The following is a 27,582-nucleotide window of genomic DNA, read 5'->3' on the forward strand; positions in this document are numbered from 1 at the left end:
TTGGCAGAGGAGCTGCTCCTGGGCAGAGCTGTCTCTCTGCAGCGCTGCCCGCTTGCCATCAGCTCCCTCCATGCCAGGAGCCCAGCCCAGCTCAGACGCAGAGGACCAGCCAAAGGCCTTTTAATGTCAGATTCAAAACCCAAAGTTCCCTGGAGTGTTAATGGGTCCCACTGAGGACCATGACTGACAAAGCCTCCCCAGTGGCTGGTTAGAGCAGTCAACTGGAGGCAGAGATGACAGATAGGCAAAGGGAATGTCCAGGTGGAACACATTCGGAGTAAACCTGGATGGGTTCCATTCAGCCAAAGGGTGAAGCCGTGACCCCCAGCCCTTGGAAAGGGAGATCCTGTCTCTCAAAAGTAACTCAGGGCTCTTCCTGGGGCAGTGAGATGTGGGGATGCTCAACGGTAGGACTATGCAACAACAGCTCCCAGGCTCTTGGGTGGGGAAGGGGAGGCAATGAGACACTAATGCTGTCAGGATAAAGTGCTTCCTCACAGGCATCGGTGGCAGAGACAACAGCCATAGCCGAGGGCAGAAAGAGCTCATCCCTGTTGGTGCGTTTCAGGCTTTCTTCATCCCTCTATCAGCTCCACCACAGGCTGTCCTACAGTGTCCCACACCTGCACCTCTTTCTCTGCAGGCTGTAGACCTCCACCCTGCCACCACACCTTGCTCTCACCTCAGCATCTTCCTTCCTTTACTGATGTCTCTCCGTCCTCCCTGGCTGTTCCTTGAAACACAAAGCCGTGGGCTGATCCCGTCTCCCTCTGGGTGACTTGTTACACCACAGCACTGCCCTTGGAGTGACATTTCTTTTTCCTCATGTGCAGTCTGGACCTCCCCAGCTGCACGTTGCATCGTTATTTCTTTCTCATGCTGTACCTTACGAGAAAGGAAAGGCCCATCATCTCTGAAAGCAGCCTTCAAGCGCTCTCAGGTTACTGCAATACTGCCTGGAGCCCCCACAGTGCTGGGCCAAGGAACTGCACATCCCTCAGCCACCCCACACAGGTCACGTGCACGAGGTCCCGAACCCCACCTTGGCAGACCTCCACTCAGCACTCTCTAGTTCATCACTACTTCTCAGAAATGGGGAGCGACACACTGGGACACAGCCACATGTGTGGGGCCACACCGGTGCTGAGTTGAGGGGGATGAGAACTCAGGTTCTCTGGGTGGCCCACGCTCCTCCTAATGCAGCCCCATATGCAGCTGGCCTTGTTCATAGTGTCCCTACTCTACGGGCTCGTAGGGCATCCCTCGTAGTGCCCAGGCCCTTCTCCTCAGAGTCTCTGCTCAGCCCGTCAGGTCCCAGCCTGTGCTGATGTATGGGCTTATTCTCCCCCTTCCCCCCCAGCACCCACCAAGGCAGGACTGACCACTTCTCCCTGTAAAACTTCAAGTGACTTCCACTGTCCGAATCCCAGAGTTTCTCAAGGTCCCGGTGGACTGAAGCACCATTTACTCAGCTTTTAATGTTTGCACGCAGCTGGCTCATCTTGACTGGGGTGTCTCTCACAAGAGAACAGCATGAGGAGTTGCAGGGCACTACAAATACTCCTTCCTAGAGAAACTCGGGGTCTGGTACTGGTCAAGCCATAGGTCTGGACCCAGAGGGGAAGTTGCCCTTTCTGGGAGAGAGCAGCAGGAACACGTGGGGCTCTGCCTGGGGGGAGGTGATGAGTCAACTGAGAGCTGAAGGGCCAGCACGAGAGGGCAGGACATGGGCACCGCTGTGGTGGGTGGATGTCTGCTATGGATCCCCTGACCAGGAAGAGGAAGCAGATGAGGCCTTCTTCAGACACCTGGAAGAAACCTCATGTTTGCAGGCCCTGGTCCTCATGGCCGACCTAAACTATCCCAGCATTTGCTGAAGGGGCAAGAGAGTGAGGTGCAAACCACCCAGGAGGGGTTTGGAGCTCATTGGGGATGTCTTCCTTACAAGGGTGACTGTGATGCCATGAGGTGAAGTGCCCTGTGGGACTTCCTCCTTACAAACAGGGAAGAGCTGGTCAGGGCTGTAACAGTCAGGGACGGGAAGGTAAAGGTGAGGCTCCTGAAAGAAGCAAGCCCATAGCTTTTCCCTTTTGGTCCTTCCCCTCTTTTGCGTTGCTTTTTAAATCTTCTTTTGTTTTTCCCCCTCACAGCCAGAATGATTTACCAAAACTGGTTTTCAGCGAGAAAGTGGTCAGTGACTGAGGACCTTTCCCTCCTCCCTGTCTTGCTTACCTTTACTTCCCACGTCTCCTCATTTGTCACTCTCTCCATGCCACTTTCTCCACTTTCTGAGGTGTTTTCTCTTCCAATAGAATTCCTTTTAGCGTATCCTAAATGATGTATTTAAATAAGACTAGAGGAAGAACTAGAGGAAAAAGACTAGATTGAGAAACACCAATTGTGGTCTCCATTTACTGTAAAGAGACTCTTGGGTAAAGAGTGCATGTGCAATAACTTACCTACTGTTTCTAGTGAAGTCCTACTCTAACTCCCTTAATAACTTTGTTCTTTGTACATCAAAGGATGTCTTCTTGCTTTCAGATGATTCTCCTCTCCATTCTGTTTTCCTTCCAGCCTGTGCCCGAATGTCCCCATGAACCTCTTTTCTCGTCCTTCTACACTCTTTCGCTCTGTCTCATCTTCTTTTAACCTCCTGAAGCATTGTTTCCTCCACTGACCATCTGCCCTTGAACACTGCAGCTTGGATGCAAACTATTGAACCATACCAGTGTCACGGAGTTCCTTCTTTTGGGCTTCCCCTCCCTCCACCATCAGGAGGTGCCTAATGGCAATAACTCTCTGGGCTTCGGACCTGGTTATCTTAGTTTGCCCTTTTGAGAGGCCTGGTTGACAGAGTCCCCTGGGAGGCAGTCCTGAAGGGCAAAAGAAGTCCAGGAAGGCAGGACGTTTTTCAAGAAGGAACTTTTAAAGGCGCAGGATCAGGCCATCCCCATGTGCCTAAACACAAGCTGGTGGGGAAGAAGACTGGCCTGGCCGAACAGAGAGCTTTGTCTCAAACTCAGGGGAAAAAAGGAGATTATGACATTTTGACGAAGGGGGAGGCAACTCAGGAGAACTACAAGGATGTTGTGAGGTTATGCAGGGAAAAAATTAGAAAGGCCAATGCCCAACTAGGTCTTTACCTGGCTAATGTCATAACAGACACTAAAACATGTTTCTATGATTACATTAGAAACACAAAGAGAGCTAAGGAGAATCCCCATCCTTTATTGGATATGGCGGAAAACATAGTGAAAATGGATGAGGAAGAGGCTGAGGTACTTAATACCTTCTTTGCCTCCGTCTTTAGTAGTAAGACCAGCAGTTCTCTGGGTACTCAGCCCCTGAGGGGGAAGACAGGGATGGGGAGCAGCATGAAGCCCCCATAATCCAAAGGGAATAGTGAGGGACCTGCTACAGCACTTAGACATACACAAATCTATGGGGCCAGATGGGTTCCACCCACAGGTACTGAGGGAGCTGTCGGAGATGCTCACCAAGCCGCTTTCCATCATTTATCAGCAGTCCTGGCAAAGCGGGGAGGTGCCAGTTAAGTGGAGGTTAGTAAAGGTGACGCCTATCAACATAAACGGCCAGAAGGAGCATCCTGGGAACTACCGCCCTGTCAGTCTGACCTCGGTGTGGGGAAGATCATGGAACAGATCATCCTGAGTGCCATCATGTGGCACATGAGGGCAACCAGGTGATCAGGCCCAGTCAGCATGGGTTCATGAAAGTCAGGTCCTGCTTGACAAACCTGATCTCCTTCTATGAGAAGGTGACCCACTTAGTGGATGAGGGAAAGGCTGTGGATGTTCTTTACCTGGACTTTAGAAACGCCTTTGACAGCATTTCCCAAAGCATTCTCCCTGAGAAACTGGCTGCCCGTGGCTTGGACGGGAGTACTCTATGCCAGGTGAAAACCTGGCTGGATGGCTGAGCCAAAGAGTGGCCAAAGTGGTGGTGAACAAAGTTTAATGCAGGTGGCAGCTGGTCACAAGTGGTTTTCCCCAGGGCCTACAACTGGGGCCAGTTCCTTTTAATGTCTTTATCAATGATCTGGATGAGGGGATCGAGTGCACCCTCAATAAGGTTGCAGACGACACCAAGTTGGTTGGCAGTGTCGACCTGCTTGAGGGTAGAAAGGCTTTGCAGAGGGATCTGGACAGGCTGGATCGATGGGCAGAGGCCAGTGGCCTGAGGTTCAACACAGCCAAGTGCCGGGTCCTACACTTGGGTCACGAAAACCCAATGCAGCACTACAGGCTTGGAAGTGGCGAGGTGGCTGCTGGTGTCTTCTCCCAAGTAACGAGTTACATGACAAGAGGAAATGGCCAGGAGTTGTGCCAGGGAAGATTTAGATTGGATAGTAGGAAAAACATTTCTTCACTGAAAGGTTTGTCAAGCACTGGAATACTTTTATTTTCAGCCAAATCAAAGGGATTTGGTTGGTATCAGACAGCCAAGTTTAAACGCATGGGGGATGCAGGGCCCTGGGGACAGCCCAGTCCAAAAATCCAACCCCAACAAATCTAGCCCAAAAAGAAAAACCCAACCCAAACACCCCCAACCCAAAAAAACCCAACCAAAACCACCCCAAAATCCACTCCAAACAACTAAAAATCCCAGGGTTCAAAAAGCCCAACCCCAAAAATCGAGTCCCCAAAACCCAAAATCTAATCAAAAAACCATAAACCGAACCCCCAAAAACCCAATCCCAAAAAACCCAAACAAAAAAACCCAACCCAAAATTCAACCCAAACAACCCGAAAAATCCAACCCGAAAAATCCAACCTGAAAAACCAAACCCCAAAAATCCAACCCCAAAAATCCAACCTGAAAAACCCAAAATGCAACCCAAAATATCACTCAAAAAACATAAAATCCACCCCAAAAAATCCAAGCCCAAAAAATCCAAGCCAAAAACGGTAAAGCCCAAAAATTCCAAAATCCAAGCCAAAATCCAACCATTAAAAAAAACCCCACTCCAACTTCAAACCCAACCGACCCAAAATCCCAGTGCTCAAGGCCAGCTTGGACGGCGTTGGAGGAACCTGACCTGCTTGAACATGTCCCTGCCGATGGCAGCCCCACCACTGCGGGCAGCACATCAGCGGTTGCCATGCCACCACCGCCAGACAATCAGCGCTGGCCCTGTCACTGTCATGTCACAATGGCTGCCTGACACACCCATGCAGGGGTAAAAATCAAACCCAAAAAACCCAACCCCAAAATCCAACCCAAAAAATCAAACCCAAAAAAGTCCAAAACCCAACTCCAAACAACCCAATCCCCAAAAAACCCAACCCAAAATTCAACCCAACCAACTGCAAAAATCCAATCCAAAAAGTCCAACCCCAAAAATCCAACCCAAAAACGCAAAATCCAACCCAAAATCTAACTGAAAAATACCCCAAATCCACCCCAAAAAATCCAAGTCCAAAAAACCCAAGCCCAAACATCCAACCCAAAAAAATCCAAAATCCAATCCAAAATCCAACCCAACAAAACAAAATCCACCCCAACATCCAACCCAACCCACCCAAAATCCCAGGGCTCAAGGCCAGCTTGGATGGCGTTGGAGGAACCTGACCTGCTTGAACATGTCCCTGCCGATGGCAGCCCCACCACTGCGGGCAGCACATCAGCGGTTGCCATGCCACCACAGCCAGACACTCCGCGCTGGCCCTGCCGCCCTCATGTCACAATGGCTGCCTGACACGCCCGTGCAGGGGTGAAAATCTAACCCCAAAAATCCAACCCAAAATCCAACGCAAAAATTCAAACCCAAAAAAAATCCAAAACCTGAACCCAGAAAAATCCAACCCCAAAAAACCCAACATTAAATTCAACCCAACCCACTTGAAATTTCTAACCCGAAAAATCAAACCCAAAAAACCCAAAATATGACCCAACATCTAACTGAAAAAAAACAACAATCCACCCCAAAAAATCCAATCCGAAAAAATCCAACCCAAAATTTCTAACCCGAAAAATCCAACCCGAAAAAAATTAAAAACCCAACCCAAAATCCAACCGGAAATTCAGCTCGGTTAACAGAAAAAATCTAACCTTAAAAATCCAACCCGAAAAACCCCAAATCCAACCCCAAATACAACAACAACAAAAAAAAACATACAAAATCCAATCTAAAAAATCCAACCCCAAAAAACCCAAATACTCAATGGAAAACTCAACCAAAAAATCCAACATAAAAAATCCAACCCTAAAAAAACCCGCAAAAAACGCCAAATCCAACCTAAACAACCCAAAATCCCAGGGCTCAAGGCCAGCTTGGATGGCGTTGGAGGAACCTGACCTGCTTGAACATGTCCCTGCCGATGGCAGCCCCACCACTGCGGGCAGCACATCAGCGGTTGCCATGCCACCACCGCCAGACACTCAGCGCTGGCCCTGCCGCCCTCATGTCACAATGGCTGCCTGACACGCCCGCACAGGGGTAAAAATCAAACCCCAAAATTCCAACCGACCAACCCATAATTAAACCCAAAATCCAACCCCAAAACGTGAACCCCAAAAAACAACTTAAATAAATAAAAAAAACAACCCCAAAAATCCAACAGGAAATGTCCAACAAAAAGAATCCAGTCCAGGAAACTCAACATCCAATCCAAAAGCCAAATCAAAAAACCCAAAATCCACCCCAAACTCCAACCCAACAAACCCAGAATCCCGGGACGCAAGGCCAGGTTGGACTAACAGCGTTCTGACCTGTATCAGGAACAGTGTGGCCAGCAGGACTAGAGAAGTGACCGTCCCCCTGTACTGGGCACTGGTGAGGCCCCAGCTCGAGTGCTGTGTCCAGTTTTGCGCCCCTCACCACAAAAAAGACACTGAGGGGCTGGAGCAGGTCCAGAGAAGAGCAATGAAGCTGGTGAGGGGTCTGGAGAACAAGTCTGATGAGGAGCAGCTGAGGGAGCTGGGGCTGTTTAGCCTGGAGAAAAGGAGGCTGAGGGGAGACCTTCTCGCTCTCTGCAACTCCCTGAAAGGAGGGTGTACAGAGGTGGGGGTCGGTCTGGGGGCCGCCTCCGCTGTGCGCTAGTGCCTTGGTACCCGGGCCTTGGGAGAGGGTGCTGCCACACACACAGATGCAGCTCCTCGGGGCTTGTGAGCCGTGCTTGGTTGCTGAGGAAGTGGTGCCTGGCTGGTGTGTGTCCTGTTGTCGTTTGAAGGTGGCTGTCAGAGACCAAGAAGTGGGCGCTTTCCTTCCCGTGTATCTCGGACAGGAGGCACTAGCCCCTTCTGACACAAAAGTGTGCCTGGGCACTCTCAGTGGCCACTTCTGCGCCTGGACTCGCACATTTAGCACGAACCTGTGAGCTGCACTAAATGGCCGCATGGTTCATGGTGCTGGTTTCGCGTCTGGTTGAAAACCTCTGGTTTTCATCCAAAGACTTCTGCATCCAAAGATGCAGCGTCCCTGAACCTGACAGTGCCGGTGCTTGGCCATTCGTGGGTTGGTTTTCTCTTCAAGGCAGTCTTTGATTAGCCCAGTTCTCATTAGCAGGGGGCCCATTAAATGCTGCCGGCCTTCCGTCCCCTGCAACAACCTGCAACATTCTAGTCTCCAAAGTGTGCCGAAGAAGAAGGCCGAAGAAGAAGTGCCTAAAAGCATCCAGCCTACGCTGCTGCAGGCTACGCTGGACGAAGACCAGGACGTTAAAGGGGAAGGCCGAGACCATGGTCAAGGAAGTGCTGGAGCAGGTGAAGGCGCTGGACCAGTCCGTCCACGTCTTAAGGAGGGCTCCCGATGAGGTCAGCGGAAGCTCGGTTGCCAGTGCCAGAGGGGCAGATCCTTTGGACACTTCTTCTTCTTGGGCAAAGCTGCTCATCTTGCAGGCACTGCAAAAGGCTGTTGATATCTCCCGAGTGAGTCGTGAGACTGCCAAGGAGAGCACGCAAAAAGCCATCTCCAGAATTCAGCAGCTGGGTGCAGAATCGGTCGGGTATGCCAAAACCATTGACCCTGAAGTTCTGGAAACCTTGAAGAAGAAGTCAGAGGAAGAAAGGATGTCAGAGCAGAATTCAGAGAAGCTTCAACCAAGGAAGGTCTTGCCACCTCTCAGCCTCCCTGCAACAGCCCCACCTGCAGAGGAAGCAGGAGAAATCAAAGAGCAGATCTCACAGACTCTCCTCCCACCCCTCCCCTGAGGCGCTGAGCGAGATGCTCCCCGGCCAACAGAAGGCCTTCAGCAGTCCCGGCATTACACCTCTGGAGTCACAGAAGCAACTAACTACTTTAATAAAATATGAATAATAAAATAAAAAGAAACTATTGAAATCTATACGATATGCACAAAACTGTATCAGACTCCCAGGATGACGATCACGTCACCGGCAGGCACTGGGAAAGTCCCAGACTGGACTCAGCGATGGACGGGAGCTGGATTCCCGATCTGGGTTTGGGAATGCGCGGTTCAGGATTAAAGTCAGGTGAACTGACAGAGTCCTCCTGGGACGTCGGCCGTCGAAAGAAGAGACTGCCCCATGTGATCCCTCAGCTTTTATACTGAGCGTGGGGCAGGTGGGATGGAATACCCTGTGGGTCAGTTTGGGATCCCCCGTCCTGTCCCCTCCTCCCCGCAGGTGCCGCCCCTCTACGCTTCTCCGCTTCCCCCCCTCCAACGGGGCAAATAACACAGTGAGCTGAGCTTGGCTGTGACAGCAATAAGGATGAGCAGGAGCCTCTCTGCACACCGTTCCTTGGCATAAATTAGAAACAACCAGGTCTTATCACTCTGGGAGCGAACAGCGTCTGGACAATACGCTGTTAATGTCAGAGAGTTCAGTTGGTTAGAAGAGGCTTAGCTGCAGAGTAAAATTACTGAACACAAAATTGGTTCTGCTTTACCTCAAACCAGGACGCTCCCAAGGGCTTGCCTGTACCTACAGGAGTCACACCAGGCCACACCGTGTCTGGGCATTTTCCCTGCAACGTTTTCCCTCGTCTTCCTCCCTCCTACAGCCCTGGTCAGGCTAAGACCCAGTTTTACAGGGAATGTGAAGTAGGGAAGAGAAAAGCAGCCAAGGTTTTAGCCTTGTGTAGGAAGCTTTGCGGCTGGGCTCTCTGAGGGGCTGGTCCAGCCCTGCAAAGCTCTACTCATGCCGTAGGCGAGTCCCATCTGCAGGTGCTGCTGAAGGCTGCGCCTTCTTCTGTGCCTTTATCCTCTGGTCCCCTCAAGAGCCCTGATGGGCCTTTGGGTTCCCACCCAGGGCCCTCGCTGGGCCTTTTGGTGTCCTGCCAATGGATGGGCTTCAGCTTGTTGTCTTTGCCACGGGACCCCTCCTCTTGTCTTCTCAAGGCCTGTTTCCTTCCCCTGTCCCCCCGGGACCAGTGTGTGGGCCTTTCGGGGCAGCTGAGGGGCCACCAAATGGCCTTTGGCTGCCTCCCAAGGACCTCCATTTCTCTTTGCGTGCTTCCTAAGGCCCTCTGCTTGCCCCTTGGTGCGGCCCTGGGCTCTAGATGTGCCCTTTGCTGCAGCCCAGAGCCCTCTGGCTGCCTCTCGATGCCCACCCCGAGCCCTTGGTATAGGGTCAAAACCCTCATTTTGAGGGTCACAACCCGTCTTTAATGACCATAGCTTTTTTTTAGAGCCACCAGTTTCATTTTCAGGGTGTAAACCCTCATTTTCTCAGGCATGAAGCCTTGCTGTACGGTCCATAGTTACAGTTACAGTGTCCAAAGCCTCATTTTTATTTTCCAAAGTCTTAGTTTGGGCTTCCAAAGCCTCATGGTAGGCTCTAAAGCACCATTTTCATGGTGCAAAGGCTCCGTTTCAGTTTGCAAAAGCTCCTTTTCAGAGTCCAAAGCTGCATCTTAAGTGTCCAAAGCCTCATTTTCAGGCTCCAAAGCATGGTCTTGACGATCCAGCCAGTCGTTTTTAGGGTCCAAGACACATTGTAAATGTCTAAACCCTCATTTTTATGGGCCAAAGCCCTCCTTTAAAGATCAAACCCTCATTTTTTAGGTCCAAAAGCCTCATTTTTAGAGTCCAACACCTTCATTCTAGGCCTGAAAGGCTCCTTTTTTGGGTCCAAATCCTCACTTTTAGGGTCCAAGACCTCATTTATACTTTCCAAGCCCCACTTTAAGGTCCAATGACTCATATGAAGGGCCGAGAGCACCATTTTTAAGGCTCAAAGTCTGATTTTGGAGGGCCAAAGCCTCATTTTCAAAGTCCAAACTTCATTTCCAGGACCAAATCCTCATTTTTAGCTTCCAATACCTCATTTTCAGGAAGGAAATCTCCCTTTTTAGGATTCAGTCCACAATTTGGAAGGCCGAAAACCTCATTTTGAGCCTCCCAAGCCCCATTTTTAGGGTGTAAAGCCTCAGGTTTTGGTAGAAAAACGTCATTTGAGGGCACAAAACCTGATTTCAGGGTTCAAAGCTTCCATTTCATTTCCAACGCCCCATGTTTAAGGCTGAAATCCTCAGTTTTGGGACTCAAAACCATCTTTTCTGAAGCAGAACATTTCTTCAGGGCCCACAGTTCCAACCTGAAGGTCTGAACCCAAAGGCGCAGCTTGTCGTCTGGCAACGTCCGCCCTCCCCTCTCTGTCCCGCCTATCTGCCCCAAAGAGCCAATTGCCTTTGAGGAGGCGGGAGCAAGGCACACGATTGATGTGTAAACAACCAATCAATCTTCAAGGCGTGCAGGGAAGGTGGCGGAAGTCAAAAACAACCCTTGGCACCATGTGGGGGCGGGGCATGTGGGCTCCACCAATCACAGCTGGAGTTCGAGCAGCACACAGATGATTGATAAGTGTCTGACCCATCAGTTGATGGGAGGAGCAAGGGGGAAATGCCAGGCAGCCAATGAGAGGAAACATCCTGGGCAGAGTGACAGCCCAGGCAGCCAATCAGAGAGTGCATCACCTCAGGTGACCTGCGCCTGGGCAGCCTGACCACCTGGGAGCCAATCAGGAGCCGCCTCCAGGCAGGGCAGGCCCCAACCCAGGGCAGAGTGACAGCCGAGGGGACCAATCGGAGGCAGCATCACCTCAGGGGAAGGGCGGGTGCTGCTGCTGTGCAGCCTGAGCACCCAGGAGGAGGGCGGTGGGCTGGGCCGGGATGGGGGAGGGGGATGCTGGCTGTGGGGCCACCCGCCATCACCTCACCCACTCCCCTCCCTCAAGCCCAAGCGACGCCTCAGTAGCCTGAAGACTTGTGAGGAGGGGGGGACACGTCCCCGAGACGGTGCGTTGAGCAGGGGGAGATGGCGGTGCTGGGGCCTCCCCCTCAAAGCCGGGGGTGCCCAGGGTTGATGCTCTCCGCCCCCCTCTCCCCACAGCTGCTGCTCATCATCTCCTTCCTGACGCTGCCCGACCTGCTGAGCCTGGACCCGACGTGCCGCTGCCTCCCCTCCGCACCCCTCTCCCCAGCCAGTGCCTGGCCCTGCAAGAGGGCCGCCATCCTCAACTGGGAGTCGGCCGTTGCCACGGGGGCGTGGGGGTGGTGGCACTTTGTCCCACAGCCAGTAACAACGTCCCGGCGTCCCCCCCCTCCAGACACCAAGGGGCCGTACCTGCAGAGCCTGGGCCGCGGCTGGCAGCGAGCACTGATGGCCTCCATCCTGTCTCCCCCCTCTCATGGCTACCACAAGCTGGCGCTTGCCCAGCAGCACCTCTTCCTCCTGGGTTACAGCAGGACCCACCTCTTGCTCCGTGACTCTGGCCGTCACGCCTGCTCCTGCCAGGCCCTCTCCCACGGCGTCAGGGATGTATGCCGACCCCTCACTCCCCCTTCCCCCCCTGCCACCGCCATGCTGGGTGACCGTCCCCTCCTCCCCACAGTGACAGTGGATCCCCGTGGGGAGCCCCCCCACGCCTGCATGCTGACGGAGCAGAAGCAGAGCGACACCCTGGAGGTGTTCGACCCAGCCGACGTCCAGCACATCTTCTGCATCAGCTTCCCCTCCTCCCTCCGCGTCAGACAGGCGGTCGTCACCAGCACGGAGGTGACGTGGACCCTTCTGCTGCTCACAGGTTTGGGGGGGACACTGAGGAGATGGGGAGAGCACCTTGGGGTGTGGGGACACTGTGGGGAGGGGGACACACGTGCCAGATTCAGCCCCCTGACTTCCCCGTGTGGGAGCGCAGAGGAGGGGCAGGTGTACAACCTGCAGCTGACCCTATCCCTGACCCCAGTGTCATCCCTGTAGGTGCCATGTCCCCATCGCTGTCCCCACAGGTGTCCTGGCCACACCACTGTCCCCAGCCCTGTCTCTGTCCCTCCAGGTCTCTTGTCCCCCTCCCTGTCCCCACAGGTGCCCTATGCCCAGGGCTGTGGGGACAGCGGCCGCCTGCTGGGCTGGTTCCATGGCAGCATCAGTTTTGTCCACCTCCGTGTCACAGTGACACCAGGGGACACTGTCGACCCCACTGGGGGCTGGGGAGGACCCCAAGGCTCAGTTGTGGTGTGTAATGTCTCCTTTCAAGAGTACAAAAACGCACTTTTAGTTTCCTAAGCCCTTTTTCAGGCTCCAAAGAGGCATTTTTAAGATTAAGCCAGTCAGTTTTAGGGTCCAAGGTGCATCTTGAATGTCAAAACCCTCATTTTTATGGTCTAAACCCCTCTTTTAGGCACCAAATTATCATGGGTTTGATCCCAAAGCTTTATTTTTAGGGTACAAACCCTCATTTACAAGTTCCAAAGCCCTTTTTAAGATTCAAAGACTCATTGTCAAGCTCTCAAACAGCATTTTTAGCATCCAGGCAGTCGTTTTTAGATTCACAGCCACATCTTGACTGTCCAAAGCGAGAGCGAGTGGCCCACACGCGTGTCCAGATGGGCCTCCAGGTGGGCCCCGGGGTGGCTGGGCAGCAGCCGGGCAGCGGCATGGCAACATGACGATGTGCAGTGCGGTGTCGTGGCAATGTGACGATGCAACAATGTGCGTCTGCTCTCTAGAGCCGCTTGCTGGGAGACTGGCTGTGGTGGCCGCAGCTGGGTGCCTCTGGAGCGAGAGGTGGCAGCGCAGGGTCACAGCTCCAGGAGAGCTCTTGCAAGGAGCCATGGAGCACCGTCTCACTGCTGGCATCCCAAAGGTGGACACACACTGCTGAGCACAGCGGGGAGGAGGGGAGAGGTGAGCAACGGGCCGATGGAGAGGGCTCAGCCCGGGAGCCGGGGACACGTGGGGCTGCTCTGAGGCCTCGGGGCGTGTGTGGGGAGCTGGGAGGGATGGAAAGGTGGTGGTGCTGGGCAGAGTTGCGGGGAGTCGTGCTAAGCAGGTGGCAGGGGTTGCTGCGACAGGAGGCGGATGTGGGTTGAGGAGAGGATGGGAGTTGTGGGGCCGGGGGCGAGGAAGCAGAGAGCAGCTTTTGACGGGGCTTGCTCTTGGCGCTGCCCCTGGTGGGAGTCTTGCGAGAGCCTTTCTAGCAAGTGCCGTGCAGGAGGCTTATGGAGATAGTGCCTGAGCGCCCCTGAGTGTGTGTCTCTTTCTAGCTCGGGAGCAGGAGACAGCCACTGGCAGAAGGACCTACAGCGTTGCTGGACCTCCCGCTCGGGGTCAAGGTCCCCGTGCTGTCTGGCTCCAAGCCTGTCTTCTGCAGGACAAAGCTGGGGGAAAAGGTAAAGGAAGTGGAAAGGGGTAGAAAAGCTCTCCTCTTTGACAGAGTCCCCCTGTCCTTCCCCCTTGTGGCCAGCTGCTCCACAGTGGGCGCTGCAGCCCTTCAACGTGGCAGCGCAGGGGAGGAGAGGGGAGCTCCTGGCTCCCTGGCACAGAGACAAAAAGGAGGACTTGCCAGTTTTCTGGGTTGGTTTCTGGCACCGTGCCAATGCGCGGCCGGGGCCCTGCCTGCAGCAGGCGTCTGTGTGTCCAGGTGCTGGGGCAATGTGCCCTTCTGGCTCATCCAGCAGCATTGAGCCGGGCCCCGGGGCACACTTGAGGGAGAATCATAGAATCATAGAATTGCCTAGCTTGGAAGGGACCTTTCAGATCATCTAGTCCAACCATCAGCGTAACTCTAAGAAAAACCATCATTAAACCAAAGGTCTCTCAGCACTCTGTCCACCCGTCTTTTAATTACCTCCAGGGATGGTGCCTCAGCCACTTCCCTGTGCAGCCTGTTCCAATGCTTGAAAAACCTTTCAGGGAAAAGATTGTTCCTAATATCCAGTCTAAACCTCTGCTGGGGCAACTGGCGGCCGTTTCCTCTTCTCCTGTTGCTTGTTTCTTGGGAGAAGAGACCGACCCCCACCTCTGTACACCCTCCTTTCAGGGAGTTGTAGAGAGCGAGAAGGTCTCCCCTCAGCCTCCTTTTCTCCAGGCTAAACAGCCCCAGCTCCCTCAGCTGCTCCTCATCAGACTTGTTCTCCAGACTCCTCACCAGCTTCATTGCTCTTCTCTGGACCTGCTCCAGCCCCTCAATGTCTTTTTTGTGGTGGGGGGCGCAAAACTGGACACAGCCTCTTCTGGGTCGGTTGGGTTGGATTCTGGGTTGGATTTGGGGTTTTTTGATTTGGATTTTGGATGGATTTTGAGTTTCTTGGACTGGATTTTTGGGGTTGGATTTTTGGACCGGTATTTTTGTGGTTGGTTTTTGGGGGTTGGGTTTTTGGGGTTGGGTTTTTTTGGGGATGGATTTTGGGTTTAATGAGTTGGATTTTGGGTTTGATTGTGGGTTGGTCAGGTCGATTTTTTAGGGTTGGATTCTTTGCATTTGATTTTCACCTCTGTGCAGGCGTGTCAGGCAGCCATTGTGACGTGACGGTGGCAGGGCCAGCACTGAGTGTCTGGCGGTGGTGGCATGGCAACCGCTGATGTGCTGCCCGCAGTGGTGGGGCTGCCATCGGCAGGGACATCTTCAAGCAGATCAGGTTCCCCCAACGCCGTCCAAGCTGGCCTTGAGCCCTGGGATTTTGGGTGGGTTGGGTTGGATGTTGGGGTGGATTTTGTTTTGTTGGGTTGGACTTTGGACTGGAGTTTGGATTAATTTGGGTTGGATGTTTGGGGTTGGATTTTTTGGGCTTGGATTTTTTGGGCTGGATTTGGTTGGTTTTTTTCAGTTAGATTTTGGGTTGGATTTGGGGTTTTTTGGGCTTGGATTTTTTGGGCTGGATTTGGTCGGTTTTTTTCAGTTAGATTTTGGGTTGGATTTGGGGTTTTTTGGGCTTGGATTTTTTGGGCTGGATTTGGTCGGTTTTTTTCAGTTAGATTTTGGGTTGGATTTGGGGTTTTTTGAGTTGGATTTTTTGGGTTAGAAATTTTGAGTTGGTTGGGTTGAATCCTGCCCAGCCCCATCCTTGGCTATTGAGCCATGAAGGAAGATGCAAAAGGGCTCAGCAAGCGTGAACATCGTACGGCTGGGGCTGCTCGGCACTATGACCAGCCCGGCCAGTGCAGGGTCACGCCATGGCCACAGGGCACCGCAGCCCCCTCCCTCTACAGAGCAGCACCGCCAGCTCGGGGCCCTGCAGGGCGCATGAGGAGGCAACCGTGAACGGCCAGCCAGGCCAGCAGAGACACACTCACCTGGGGAAAGGCTCTCTGGGGAGAAGGGGTGTCTCTGGAGAAGAGCAAGGGAGCATTTGTTTGCCTGCAGGGAGGAATCCGTGAGAAAGAGAAACTCTTTCTGCAGGCACACGCCTGGGGCAGGCTGCTCTGTCGCTGGGCCAGGGTGCTTGATCTGGCCTGGGGAGAGGGGCTGGGACTGGGGGAGCTCAGGCAGTCTGTGGTGGGGATCTCCTGGACTTGAGACCAGGGATCACGAAGTTTCACTAACCTCCTTTTCCTCCTGCTGTGTTCAGCCTCCAGCCCAGGGGCTCATGGGGAAACAGAGACCCCTCTCTGCCCCCCAGCAGCTGCTGAGCCCTGTAGAGGGGCTGTGGGGTGAGCTCCCCAAGTGTTGCTTCACCCTGTGGTGGGCTCTGCCATGGGGCCAGCCCAGAATGGGCTGCTCTGCTGGTCTGGGTTCAGCTGGGTGAGGGCGAGGGAGGTGAGGAGAGCTGGCCTGGACTGCAAAGTGACCAGGAGAGAAAAAAACCAAAGAGCATTAGCTGGGCGGTGTGACCATGCAGGGTGAGGACACGCTCCCGTGGGTGTGCAGTGCAGAGCCAGGTGTCCATGAAGGGAGCGGAGACACGTAGGTGCAGGAGAAAGGAGGCTGCTGTGTGCCCTTGGTGGCATGAACAGACCAGGAAGGTGTCCGGGACATTCATCACCCCAGCATGTCCCATAGGCCATTGCCAGCACCTGCCACTCGCCCCAGGTAATGGGTGAGGTTTGCTGGTCTCAGCGCCTTTGTCGGGGGAACACCCCACCGTGCCCAGTCTCTCTACTTGCCCAGACCTTGGTTGACCCCACAGCAGGACTGTCTGCGACCCTCCGTGTGGGACACGGCTGGGGCTGGGAAGCGGTCAGGCACTGAGGGTGCTGTCAGTGCAGGAGGGCAGACATGGACTGAGCACTGAGGGCTCTCAGGGCATTTTGCCCTGGTGATCTCTCCCCACCCCTGAACCGATGCATCCCACGGGGCTCCTGCACAGTGGGACCGAGCGTGGGGCTGGGGCTGGGTATGGAGAGGGCACTGGTATGGGCCACAAAGCAGGTGTCCAGGAGGTGAAAGTAAGGACGGGTTACAGAAAAGTACTTGGCATTTATTGTCTGTGTTGCACAAGAATGTTTTTAGGAAAGGCAAAGCTCACCTGGAGCTGACGGTTGCAAGGCAGTCTTGATGCCCTCCCCTCTGCCCCTAATTTTGCTCTGGTCACCCCCAGAGTAGACAGTACTGGCCACTCTTCTTGTTCAGCAGTCTCTAGGGCCAGTTGGATGGCTTTCACTTCTGCAAACTGCCTTCACACCCTTTCTCCTTCCGTGGCTTCAGCAACTTTTTGTGTGGGACTCCACACCACAGCTTCCGATGGTTTCCTACAACACGACAGGATCTTCAGTGAACGGAGCATAACACCTTTCATCAGTAGATGACAACTCATTGTATGAGGGTGCCACCTGGGCAGGAGCCACCTCCTCATGAGATGCTCCAAAATCTATGCCCTCTGGACAGTCCGTAATCTCTTCAAGGATTCCTGGAGGTTTGGTTTTCCTGGTCGAGCTCACTGTGTGATCAGCACTACCCGCTTAGTCCATGTAGCGTCAGTCGCGTGATGTGTGGAGGGGATATCCAGTGTAGCACAGGCAACTGCTGTGCCAGGAGGAGCCGTGCTTGCCCATCAACAACTTCTGAAGTGGCTCAAACCCCCTCATACGCTGTCAGGATCTCTTTTTCGGTTGGGGTGCTGAGGGCTTCCGATCCTCAATACCCTCATCTCCAAAGCCTAGAGGTTGACCTCAGGTTTCTCCCGATGATTTCTGCCAGAGGCTCCAGGTGAGACCACGTGCCCCAGCTGCACTGTAGAGACCATTACGCACGGCTGGTCCTGTCTGGACAGACCCAAGAGCTACCACACGAGCTATCTCCTGTTTGATCTGCTCAAAGGGTTGCTGTTGCTCAAGGCCACACTCAGAATAGATCTTCTTTCAGGTTACTCCATAGAGAGGGCTCACAAGCTGATTATAACCTGGAATATGCATTCTCCAGCTTCCCACAAGGCCTAAGAAAGCTTGTGCTTCCTTCTTCTTAGCTGGTGGAGACATGGTTGCAATCTTGTTGACCGCATCCGTAGGGACATGATGGCATCCATCCTGCCATTTTATTCCCAAGAACTGAATCTTCTCTGCAAGTCCCTTGACCTTGCTTCTTTTATGGCAAAACCAGCTTTCAGAAGAATCTCAATTGCTCTTTTCCCCTTTTCAAACACTTCTGCTTTGTTGCCCCACATGATGAGATCATGGATGTATTGTACATGTTCAGGGCTATCAGGCTCTTCCAGTGCAGTTTGGATTAGTCCATGGCAAACTGTAGGATAGTCGATTACAGAATCACAGAATGGTAGGGGTTGGAAGGGACCTCTGGAGATCACGTAGTTCAACCCCCCTGCCGGAGCAGGTTCATCTAGAGCACGTTGCACAGGAATGCGTCCAGGCAGGTTTTGAATGTCTCCAGAGAAGGAGAGTCCACCACGTCTCTGGGCAGCCTGTTCCAGTGCTCTGCCACCCTCAAAGTCAAGAAGTTCCTCCTCATGTTTGGATGGAACTTCTTATGTTCAAGTACCTCTTGTCCTGTCACTGGGGGCATTCCAGGTGCATTGGACACCACGTGAAAGCAAACTGTGGCCTGCACCCTGCTGCCAAAGGGATTGAAAAAGAAGAATGCATTGGCAATGTCAGATGTAGCACACCACTTGGCTGCCTTTGGCACCAGTTCATATTGGAACTTCCACCAGAAGGTTCAAGCAAGTCGGGGGGCTAAGGCATCTTCTGTGCGAGGGGAACATTATCAGGGCTTTGGAAGAAGGTGGGTGAACTGTTGGAATCTCACAGGCTCTGGCAAATCCCCAAGGGACAGGGGACAGGGCGTAGCTATCTCCATTGATGAAGTGCATCAAAGGTTTTCAGAGCCACCTCCACATTTGATTTTCCACCTATAACCAGTGCTTCTGACTTTCTGCTTCACCGGTCCCCAGGGACAGGAATCTTGTCCGGTCGTTCCCTCCATGGTGTCTCCAGTGATGGGCATCAGTGGGGCCTGGTAACACCCTCACCATCTTGGGGTTTGCTGCTGAGTTTTACTTCTCTAGAGGCTTGCCCAGTGTTTGAGGGTCTACAGGATCTTGGCCGGAGAGGACTCATTTCCATACAAAATGCCATAACCAGCCAAGTCTCTGTGCATAGACTTCCTGGATTCCTCAGTTCTTCTGTGCTTAATTAGAGAGTTCTCAGATGAATACATTTCAATACTAAACAACCATAAGGAAGGATTGCTTCCTTCTTATTTTGTTCTTTATTTTTTCTTCTTACACAATAAATGATGCCAGCAATCTCCAGTTCATGTTGATCCTGAATTAATGCTAATGGAGCCTCAAGACCCTTTAAGGCAAGACCCTTTATTGCAAACACTCCGTGGACAGGCTTTGTCTCAATCTCACCATGTCTCTCACCTGGCAACCAGGACTTACAGCAGCCTGTTCAAACCTGAGCTTTCTCCACTCCAGTCCATAGCTGCGTGTTTCCACTCCTTGGCACCGGTTCCCACCTGCTTTACCTTGAAAATGAGCTGACACAGAACGGTGTTTCCTAATGGCCAACAAAGGAAATCAAAGGCAGGCAGAGTTCAATACAGAGAAGACATTCCTCAGCTGTATGTCACGTCCCCATTCCCTGCCCTGAAGTTCACTTTCCATTCTGGATGGCCTTAGACCAATAGAAAACACATTTTCCTGTCAAGCACAGATCCCAGACTGTGTTCCGAGGACAAGTTTATTTTAATATATTTCACATCTATATCTCCTATCTAAAAGAGGCTGGGATCAATGAAGGTTGGATACATTGGATAGATCCTGCCTTTATCTCTTTGCAGTCAAGCAATGGTCCCACCTGCTAGCACTTCCCTCCTATTGTCCCTTTTTTTGAGATGGCCAAATCTTTATGGGGCGTACAATGGCATAACACCATGGCCCTCCAAGTGCCAAACCGTAACCGGTGTACGTGTTCCCTGAGTTCATCCAGGCACCGTCTCCTTCAGGCACCCAGACATGCAGTGCGAGAGAGTCCCGCCAGCCTCCAGGACCTTTCCAAGATGAGGGAGAGTGGCCTCACTGTGACATTCTCTTACTTTCCAGCACCTCTGGATGTACCCCGTCCATTCCCATGTACTGGTAGTGGTTGAGTTTGCTCCAGTAGATCCTGATTTCATTCCTATCCGCCATTGGCTGTTCTTGTCCAGAGTCTTGCCTTGAGGCACAAAGCCCTGAGAGACCTTGCTGGGGAAGTCTGAGGCAAAAAAGGCATAGAGTATCTCGGAACTCTCTCTCCCTACTCTAACTCAATACAGCAGTGTCCAACTAATATCTTTGTTTTCTTCTGTAAGAATTCCTGAAGTTGGAAATCTCGTTATGATTCCCCTGAATTTACTTTCAGGTTTCAAACTGAGTTTTGATACAGGCCAATGTTCTTCTTGGAGGATGCTGTCCTTGAAGACCAGCTGTACAGAGCTTTGCGCCACCTTCAATGCTCCTGACCATTGGATCCCCACGAAAACTCCTCAGCGTAGGCCAAAGGCAAAAGGACCTCTGAGGTCCAGCGTCTGCAGTCTTCTGTTCTGCTTCCTCACTGCCCTGGAGTGCTGGGACCCCACTACTTCAGGGTCACGACAGCCAATCTTCACGTCTCTGACCAGCTCTTCCTGCATTGCAGGTATCACATCAAGGTTGGCATTATTTTTGTTGGCCCATCTGGCAGCTGTGCTAAGACGTTGTCCTAAGACACTCCAGAAACCACCTGGACTGTACGTGCTGCTGTGCTCCTCTTTCAGAAGCTGCCAGTATCATGGCAGTCCCCAGCGAGACCCAGGCTCGTACAGCCAGACGCTTCCCTGGGATCCTTCAGAAAGACTATACCCTCTTCCTCATCCTGACTGTGGGTTCCTTATCTCCCACCATGACAGGACACTTCTACTGGCCTCTCCTCTCACCCTCCCCCACAAAGGCTCACCAAACTCTTCACCTGCCCCAAGGAGTTGCGCCATACATCCAGTTAACGGCTTCACTTTCAGGAAACCCCACTCCTGATCCTTCCAGCCTGTCTCTCCTGAAAAGCCTGTAGCCATCCATTGCAGCACCCCAAGCTGTGTGCCTTGTCCCACCACGCCTTGGCAGTTCCTCTGTCAAAGTCAAAAAGCACAGGCTCTCTCTCAACTTGTCTCTTCCCCTGGCTGAGAGTTTTGGTGCACATCTGGGCTGTGGCACCTCAGGTGTAGCTCCAGGCCAAGCTCGGACGTCTCTTAAAGGAAACCTGGTACCAAGCATTGAAGACCTTCTGTGTGCAAAGGCTTTGCTTCACGGCAGAGACACGGTCAAGTGGACGGCACCTGGAAGCTTAAAGCTGAAATTGGATGTTGATGGTGAGCAAAGCCTGCTGTCTGCAAGAACAGAGAGAAACAGGGCTGGGAAGGGCGGCCCTGGCAAGAAAGAGGGTTTTTGTCAGTGGTGTCTCTGCAGCCCTCAAGGGCCTTTGACAAAGGTGAAGGTGATCTCCATGAATGACAAGGTGCTGCTGACAGGTCCCCCACGAGATTTTTTTGCCTGTTCCTTGACTGTATTATGAAGAGGGCGAGTAAATGTTGGGCAAGAGAAAAAACAGCACTTTGAGAGTGCAACACATGAGTGGAGACCCTGGTGTGACGTGTCTTGTGTTCTAAACTGCCTCACATCTACTGCATGGAGAAGGGAGAGACCTTGCCCCACTGCAGTGGCAATCAGTCACTTGTGTTATGAAAATTTGCAAGTGGCCCGTGCTGACCGAGCAGAGAGGCTAGGACACAAAGTACAGAGGTGCAAGTGTAAATATTTAGTCATGTGCATGAGGCGTCCGAGCTCAATTGGGGTACCTCAAATGCGGTTAAACACAGGGTTCTTATGCCATTCAAGCATTCAGGTACCTTATTATTTGACTAATGACTAACTAACACACACACGGAGTACCAATTCCTAATCACAGTAAAACTGCACAAAGTAGCTATATCTCTGCAGCTCCATCAGCCATCAGCCTTCTCGCGGCTTGTCTATTGATCCAGACGTCCCCGGAGTTGGTCTATTGCTAATTACTTGTCTGTGATGCTGGACACTGGGAGAGTTTCAAAGGTGTGTAAGAGGGACGAGGATACTGGCATTATCTCGGTTCTCCAGGGGTATCTTTTATCCTTCATGGACAGCTGAATGATTCTGAGAAGTCATTATTTTGAGGGCAGGGCTGTTCTTCTGGTCCTTGTGATGAGCTGACCTCCTTTAACTCACTTACCCAAGCACGATAAATCAGTACACAATGGGAGCTAGCTAGATATATATCATAAGAAAGTCAATTCCTTTTCAAACGATAAAGACTGATGGGCATAAGAGTTAGGGAGGTAGATTTTGATAACCTTGGATCAGAGGATGTCTGTGGCCAGGTGGGTCCTGCAGAGAGCTTTTTGGTGGTCAAGGATCACCTCTTCGTCATCCAGAATGGTCCATGCCAACATGCAGGAAGTCATGCCAAGGTGGCAGGAGGCTGGCATGCATGAGAAAAGAGCTCTGAGTAACATCAAGCCTGAAGAGGAAGCACAGAGAAGGTGGAAGCTGGCTGCCTTCCAGCCTCCAGGGTTCCGTGGTTCTGTGCTGGAGTTGAACTTTCGGTTTTCCTTTTTCCTCTTTCCCCTTCCCAAGTTCTTTTCTTTAACCATTGTCGTAGATTCCTCTACAAACAGCCCAGCTTCTCTTTCCCCACAGGCCCTACATTTGCTTGCTTTGTGCCCTCTCTACGGGGCACAAAGATGTTTCTAACATAGCTGTTGTGACAATTCCTCTGCTGGACAGTACAAAATTAGGAATGTCTTTAATTCCCTGTAGTGCCCTGCAACTCCTCGTGCTGTTATCTTGTGCTGATGCATCACCACAACCATGGTGAGCTGCCTGCACGCAAACATGAAGAACGAACAAAATGGATCTTCAGTCCAGGGGGACCTTGGGAAATTCTGGGAGTCAGCCAGAAGAAACTGCTGAAGTTTTACAAAGAGAAGTGGCCAGTCCTGCATCAGGGGGAAGAAAAACACCATATTACAGGGCCAGGTGGGACGTGACAGGATGAGCAGTGACCTTGAGGAGAAGGGCCCACGCATTATGAGGGACACCACATGAGGCAGTGGCGCATGCTGACCATGAACGAGGCCAGCTGCACACAGGGATGGATTAGGAGGAGAGGGCTACCCAGACAGCTTGACTTTTCATGCCCTTTCAGTGAGCCGTGGTGTGGCCACACCTGGACGTGTCTGTCCCTCTGTGGGAATTCCTGCTGCAGACAGGTGGGGAGGAACGGGAGAGTGCCCAGAGGAGGTCTGCACATGGCCTCTGCTTGAGGCCCCAGACCCCATCCTTCTGACCTCTGCCATCCCAGCACAACCCCAGGAACATGCTGTCCCTGGAGAAACACCAGCCTCTCCAGACAGCTCCAGATTCCCCTCCCACAGGATGGGTGGCCTTTATGTCATCTGTGTGAAGGGCTGGGGTACGTCCCTCAGTTAAACCCACGATCTTACCTCTCACCAGACACCGACTGGTGACTCCTAAATCCAGTCCAATATCTCTAAAATGTTACAAACGGACAGTCAGCTTTTTATTCCTGGACACATGGAGGAGGAAGAAGACCTTCAGGGGTGAATTTCCTCAGGCATGTTTGGAGAAAGACCCCAGCATTAAAGCACTGCACCAGGGAGATCTTGCTTTGTTAACAGAGACTCTGTGAAAGAGGCCAGCTCTGAGCCACTGTGAAATACATTTTTAGAAGGGAACCAGGTGAAACTAAGACGTAAATGTCTCAGGTGTAGTGACACAAGTGAAACCTTTGTGTAGGAGCATAAAAACCATAAATGACAATATCAACAGCAATGATGAGAAATGTAATCATTAAAAACACAAAGCCAATAACAAAACACACAAAAAAGCAGATGGAATCAAATAGTGCGGGAGTCATTTGTGGAGAGAGGTGGAACATTTCTCCCTCTTGAAAAAAATCCATGAAATCAGATACCTAATGGCCTCCTTGAGCTCCTGGTTCCTCATGCTGTAGATGAGGGGGTTCAGTGCTGGAGGCAACACTGAGTACAGCACAGCCACCACCAGGTCGAGAACTGGGGAGGAGATGGAGGGGGGCTTCAGGTAGGCAAACATGGCAGTGCTGATAAAGAGGGAGACCACGGCCAGGTGAGGGAGGCACGTGGAAAAGGCTTTGTGCTGTCCCTGCTCAGAGGGGATCCTCAGCACGGCCCTGAAGATCTGCATGTAGGACAGCACGATGAACACAAAACAACCAAATGCTAAACAGACACTAACAACAAGAAGCCCAACTTCCCTGAGGGAGTCTGAGTGTGAGCAGGAGAGCTTGAGGATCTGGGGGATTTCACAGAAGAACTGGTCCAGGGCATTGCCCTGGCAGAGGGGTAGGGAAAATGTATTGGCCGTGTGCAGGAGAGCATAGAGAAACCCACTGCCCCAGGCAGCTGCTGCCATGTGGACACAAGCTCTGCTGCCCAGGAGGGTCCCGTAGTGCAGGGGTTTGCAGATGGCAACGTAGCGGTCATAGGCCATAATGGTGAGAAGACAATACTCTGCTGCAAGAAAGAAGACGAAGAACAAGAGCTGTGCAGCACATCCTGCATAGGAGATGTCCCTGGTGTCCCAGAGGGAATTGGCCATGGCTTTGGGAAGAGTGGTGGAGATGGAGCCCAGGTCGAGGAGGGAGAGGTTGAGGAGGAAGAAGTACATGGGGGTGTGGAGACGGTGGTCACAGGCAATGGTGGTGATGATGAGGCCGTTGGCCAGGAGGGCAGCCAGGTAGATGCCCAGGAAGGTCCAGAACTGGAAGAGCTGCAGCTCCCGCGTGTCTGCGAATGCCAGGAGGAGGAACTGGGTGATGGAGCTGCCATTCGACATTTTCTTCCCCTGGGCTTGGAGACCTGTGAATGGAAAGAAAAGCAGTGAGAAGTTAGGGAAGATTTCTCTCAAACTAAAGTATTCAATTGGTCTTAGAAACCCACCAAACTGGCTCTCGCCTTTCAGGAAGACCTTTTGCAGGTCCTTTTTGTACACTCTGGTTGGTGCTGGCTGATAGTCCACCAGAGAGCTGAGATCTCTGCAGGATTCAGTCCTGCCCTACAGCCATGGGTAAAAAGGAACACGGGGTGATCTCAGATTAAATCCACTCCTGGCATCAAAGGGCTTTTCAGCATTGTCACCCGACTGCAGGGCAGAGCTCAGGGCACCTTGTTGTTGGTGGTGTTCTGTTGTAGTTTCCCCACCACACCTGAGGAGTGTTTTTAAGGCAGAAATCCCTGGCATTTCTGCTGTGCTGCAAGTGAAACCTTGTGGGTCCTACGAGCCAAGGGGACTGTCCCTCAGTGCAGAGCGAGGACAGCGAGTTTGTCCATCGGAATTGCTCTCAGCTGCCCTGTGCTGCTGCCTCTTTGAGCTGGAGGATGATCCCAAGCAGACATTCCCCTGAGAAGAACCTGGACACTGCTGAGAGCAGAGGAGTCCCATTTACAAGCGCAGTTCTCCCAGCCCCTCACCTGAGCTCACTGGACCCGAGGAGGATCTCAGCTCTCCCCTCCCAGCCAGGGACACAGGGGGCTCACTGCAGCTGCCTACATTCAGCCCTCCAGCTGGATTTACGTGGCCTTGGCACTGACATGTCTACTCCGTGGGGCTGCTAGACGACACAGGGATGCCACGGGAGAGCTGAGCCCTTCTGGAGGGCAGTGTGCAGCCAAGCAGGACACTCCTGGGAAAGAATCAACTAGCCTAAAGATGGGGTGGCTTACTCTCGGCCCCACACACTGCAGTCCCCAGAGCCCAAAATATTAAAGGCATTTGGATGCTTTTCCTCCCTGGATACACAGGCATGACAGGACGTGCAGCATCAGTGTCTGAGCTGCACCTGAATCCTCAGCCCCCACCACAGTGGAAGAAGGGAAGGAACAAGGACAGCAGGGGTGAGAGGGGAACAGGTGAAAATTCTTCTTCAAAAAGAGTCAGGACAGGGAGACACTTGAACATTTCTCCTCCAGGATGTGGGAGAGGAGACCAGGGAGTGTCTCCAGGGAATGTATGTGTGGTGGTGGGGAGGTGCCATCCTAAATGGAAAAGGAAATTCCTTTCTCCCCCTCCCCATGCATCCCACTAAAGGTGGAAAATTCAAAACATGGGCTCCATTTCTTTCAGGTAAATGCTGCCTTGAAGTCCTTCTCCAAAAGGATCCTCTGCAAATGTCCTGGGGGTGATCTGGAGCTGGGAGGAAACACGACCCATGCAGCACCCTCACGACTGCAGAAGGACCCTGCCATGACACGACTGGGGTCACTCCTTCCACCCACAGCTTCTCCCCGCAGCGCCATGGGGAGCTCCCCGGGCAGGCTGAGAGCTGACCCTGGCAGGCAGCAGAGTCCCTGGCCCAGCACACAGTTCCCTGGGACACGGGGACCCTGCTCTGAAGGACAGCCCTGAGCACCCCTGCACGCACACCCACCTTCACAGCCCGGCAGCCGTCCCTGGGAGAAGGCAGCCGACATGCCCTGTGCCTTTGGTGATGTGGTAGGGGTGCCCTGCTCTCGAGCACATCCTTCTCAACACCGACGGAGCCTTGAGAGCCTTCCTGACAGATCACATTAGCCATGGGCTATGCCAGCTTTAGGAGACTGCTCCAGGGAGCCTCTCTGCATTATACTGCAGCAGAGACACAGCATGCCCTGTCCCTCTGACGGTGCAGCAGGGAAGCCCTGCTCCACACGTTGTCCTTCTCCTCGAAACTAGAGAAACTGTGAGAGTTGTACTTGCAGATCCCGTAGGCTGGGGGATGTTCCAGCTTCTGGAGATGCCTCCAGCAGCTGCAGATTCAATGCCCTGCAGCCAGAGACTGTGCAAAGGCTGTGAGGATTTCTCCCAGTGAGCTCTCAGCACTCTCCCACCCCAGGCTGCCTTTAAGATCCGCTGGCCTCACACGTCTCCCCTCGTTACCTGCAGGCAGTGCCCTCAGCCCTGCTGCCCTTTGCAGAGGAGCTGCTCCTGGGCAGAGCTGTCTCTCTGCAGCGCTGCCCGCTTGCCACGAGCTCCCTCCATGCCAGGAGCCCAGCCCAGCTCAGACGCAGAGGACCAGCCCGAGACGTCACTTTCTCTGCCTCCTCGGGGCTCCCTGGAGGTGTCCCTGTGCCTCCAGGGGAACCTGCTGGGAAAGAGACTGAAGTAATACTGTGTGGTCTCTCTTGCACCTCTGGAGAGACGCTTCTTTCCAGCCGGGTAATTTCTCCTATCAGAGAGCTGCGCACGAGAAAGGTCTTGTTCCTTCTGGTATGAGACAGGAAACCTGGACAGTGCCAGATCTCCTTTGCCCCCGCTGAGCGAAGGCAGTCGGCTTCGTCAACTGAGGCATCTCCTCCTTGGTTTGTAGTCCTGGGTGTGAAGTGGACTCAGCTCTCACTTAGGGCTGCCACAATCCCACAGGAGGGGGGATTCCTCTTGCCTCTCTTCAGGTGGGCACAAAATAGGCACCTGCTGCATGGGAGCTGCTGGTCTCAGCTCCCAGCGTCATTCCTGGAGATGGAGGCCAGCAGTGAGCTCTTCAGACTCAAACACCTACTGACATTTCAGGTCTCAGACGTGGTCCAAGATACGTGCCGGTAACTGCAAGATCTAACGGAGCAGTTCATGGAGACAGGGCAGTATCTGCTGCCACCATCTTTGAGATTCATGAGGAATTCCTTTGGCCACCAGCACGTGCCCACATTTCGGACAACTGAACTTTTCCCTACTCTTTCAACCCAGGGCAGCCTTCTGAGGTAGACAGGGGACCAGATGTACTCATTGCCATTGACATCATCCATCTTCTCCATCAGCCGTGTATACTAGATCCCCACTGACTGTAACGGCAGATGTCTCATGGACATCCCCACACCACCTAACCTAATTCAGGGCAG

General features: G+C 52.8%; 1 protein-coding gene across 1 annotated transcript in view; it reads right to left on the bottom strand.

The window, feature by feature from the left end:
* LOC128903243 (olfactory receptor 14J1-like) overlaps positions 1–24,151 on the bottom strand; it is a gene marked incomplete at its 5' end in the record, with an annotated part of 29,245 nt that extends 5,094 nt beyond the window's left edge. Inside the window, one exon of the mRNA XM_054187255.1 lies at positions 23,654–24,151. Within this exon, the coding sequence (XP_054043230.1) occupies positions 23,654–24,151 (498 nt within the window). The remainder of the gene's footprint in view (positions 1–23,653) is intronic.
* Positions 24,152–27,582: the final 3,431 nt, after the last annotated feature.

Source organism: Rissa tridactyla, unplaced genomic scaffold, assembly GCF_028500815.1.
Source record: "Rissa tridactyla isolate bRisTri1 unplaced genomic scaffold, bRisTri1.patW.cur.20221130 scaffold_29, whole genome shotgun sequence".
In the NCBI taxonomy this organism is placed as follows: Eukaryota; Metazoa; Chordata; class Aves; order Charadriiformes; family Laridae; genus Rissa; species Rissa tridactyla.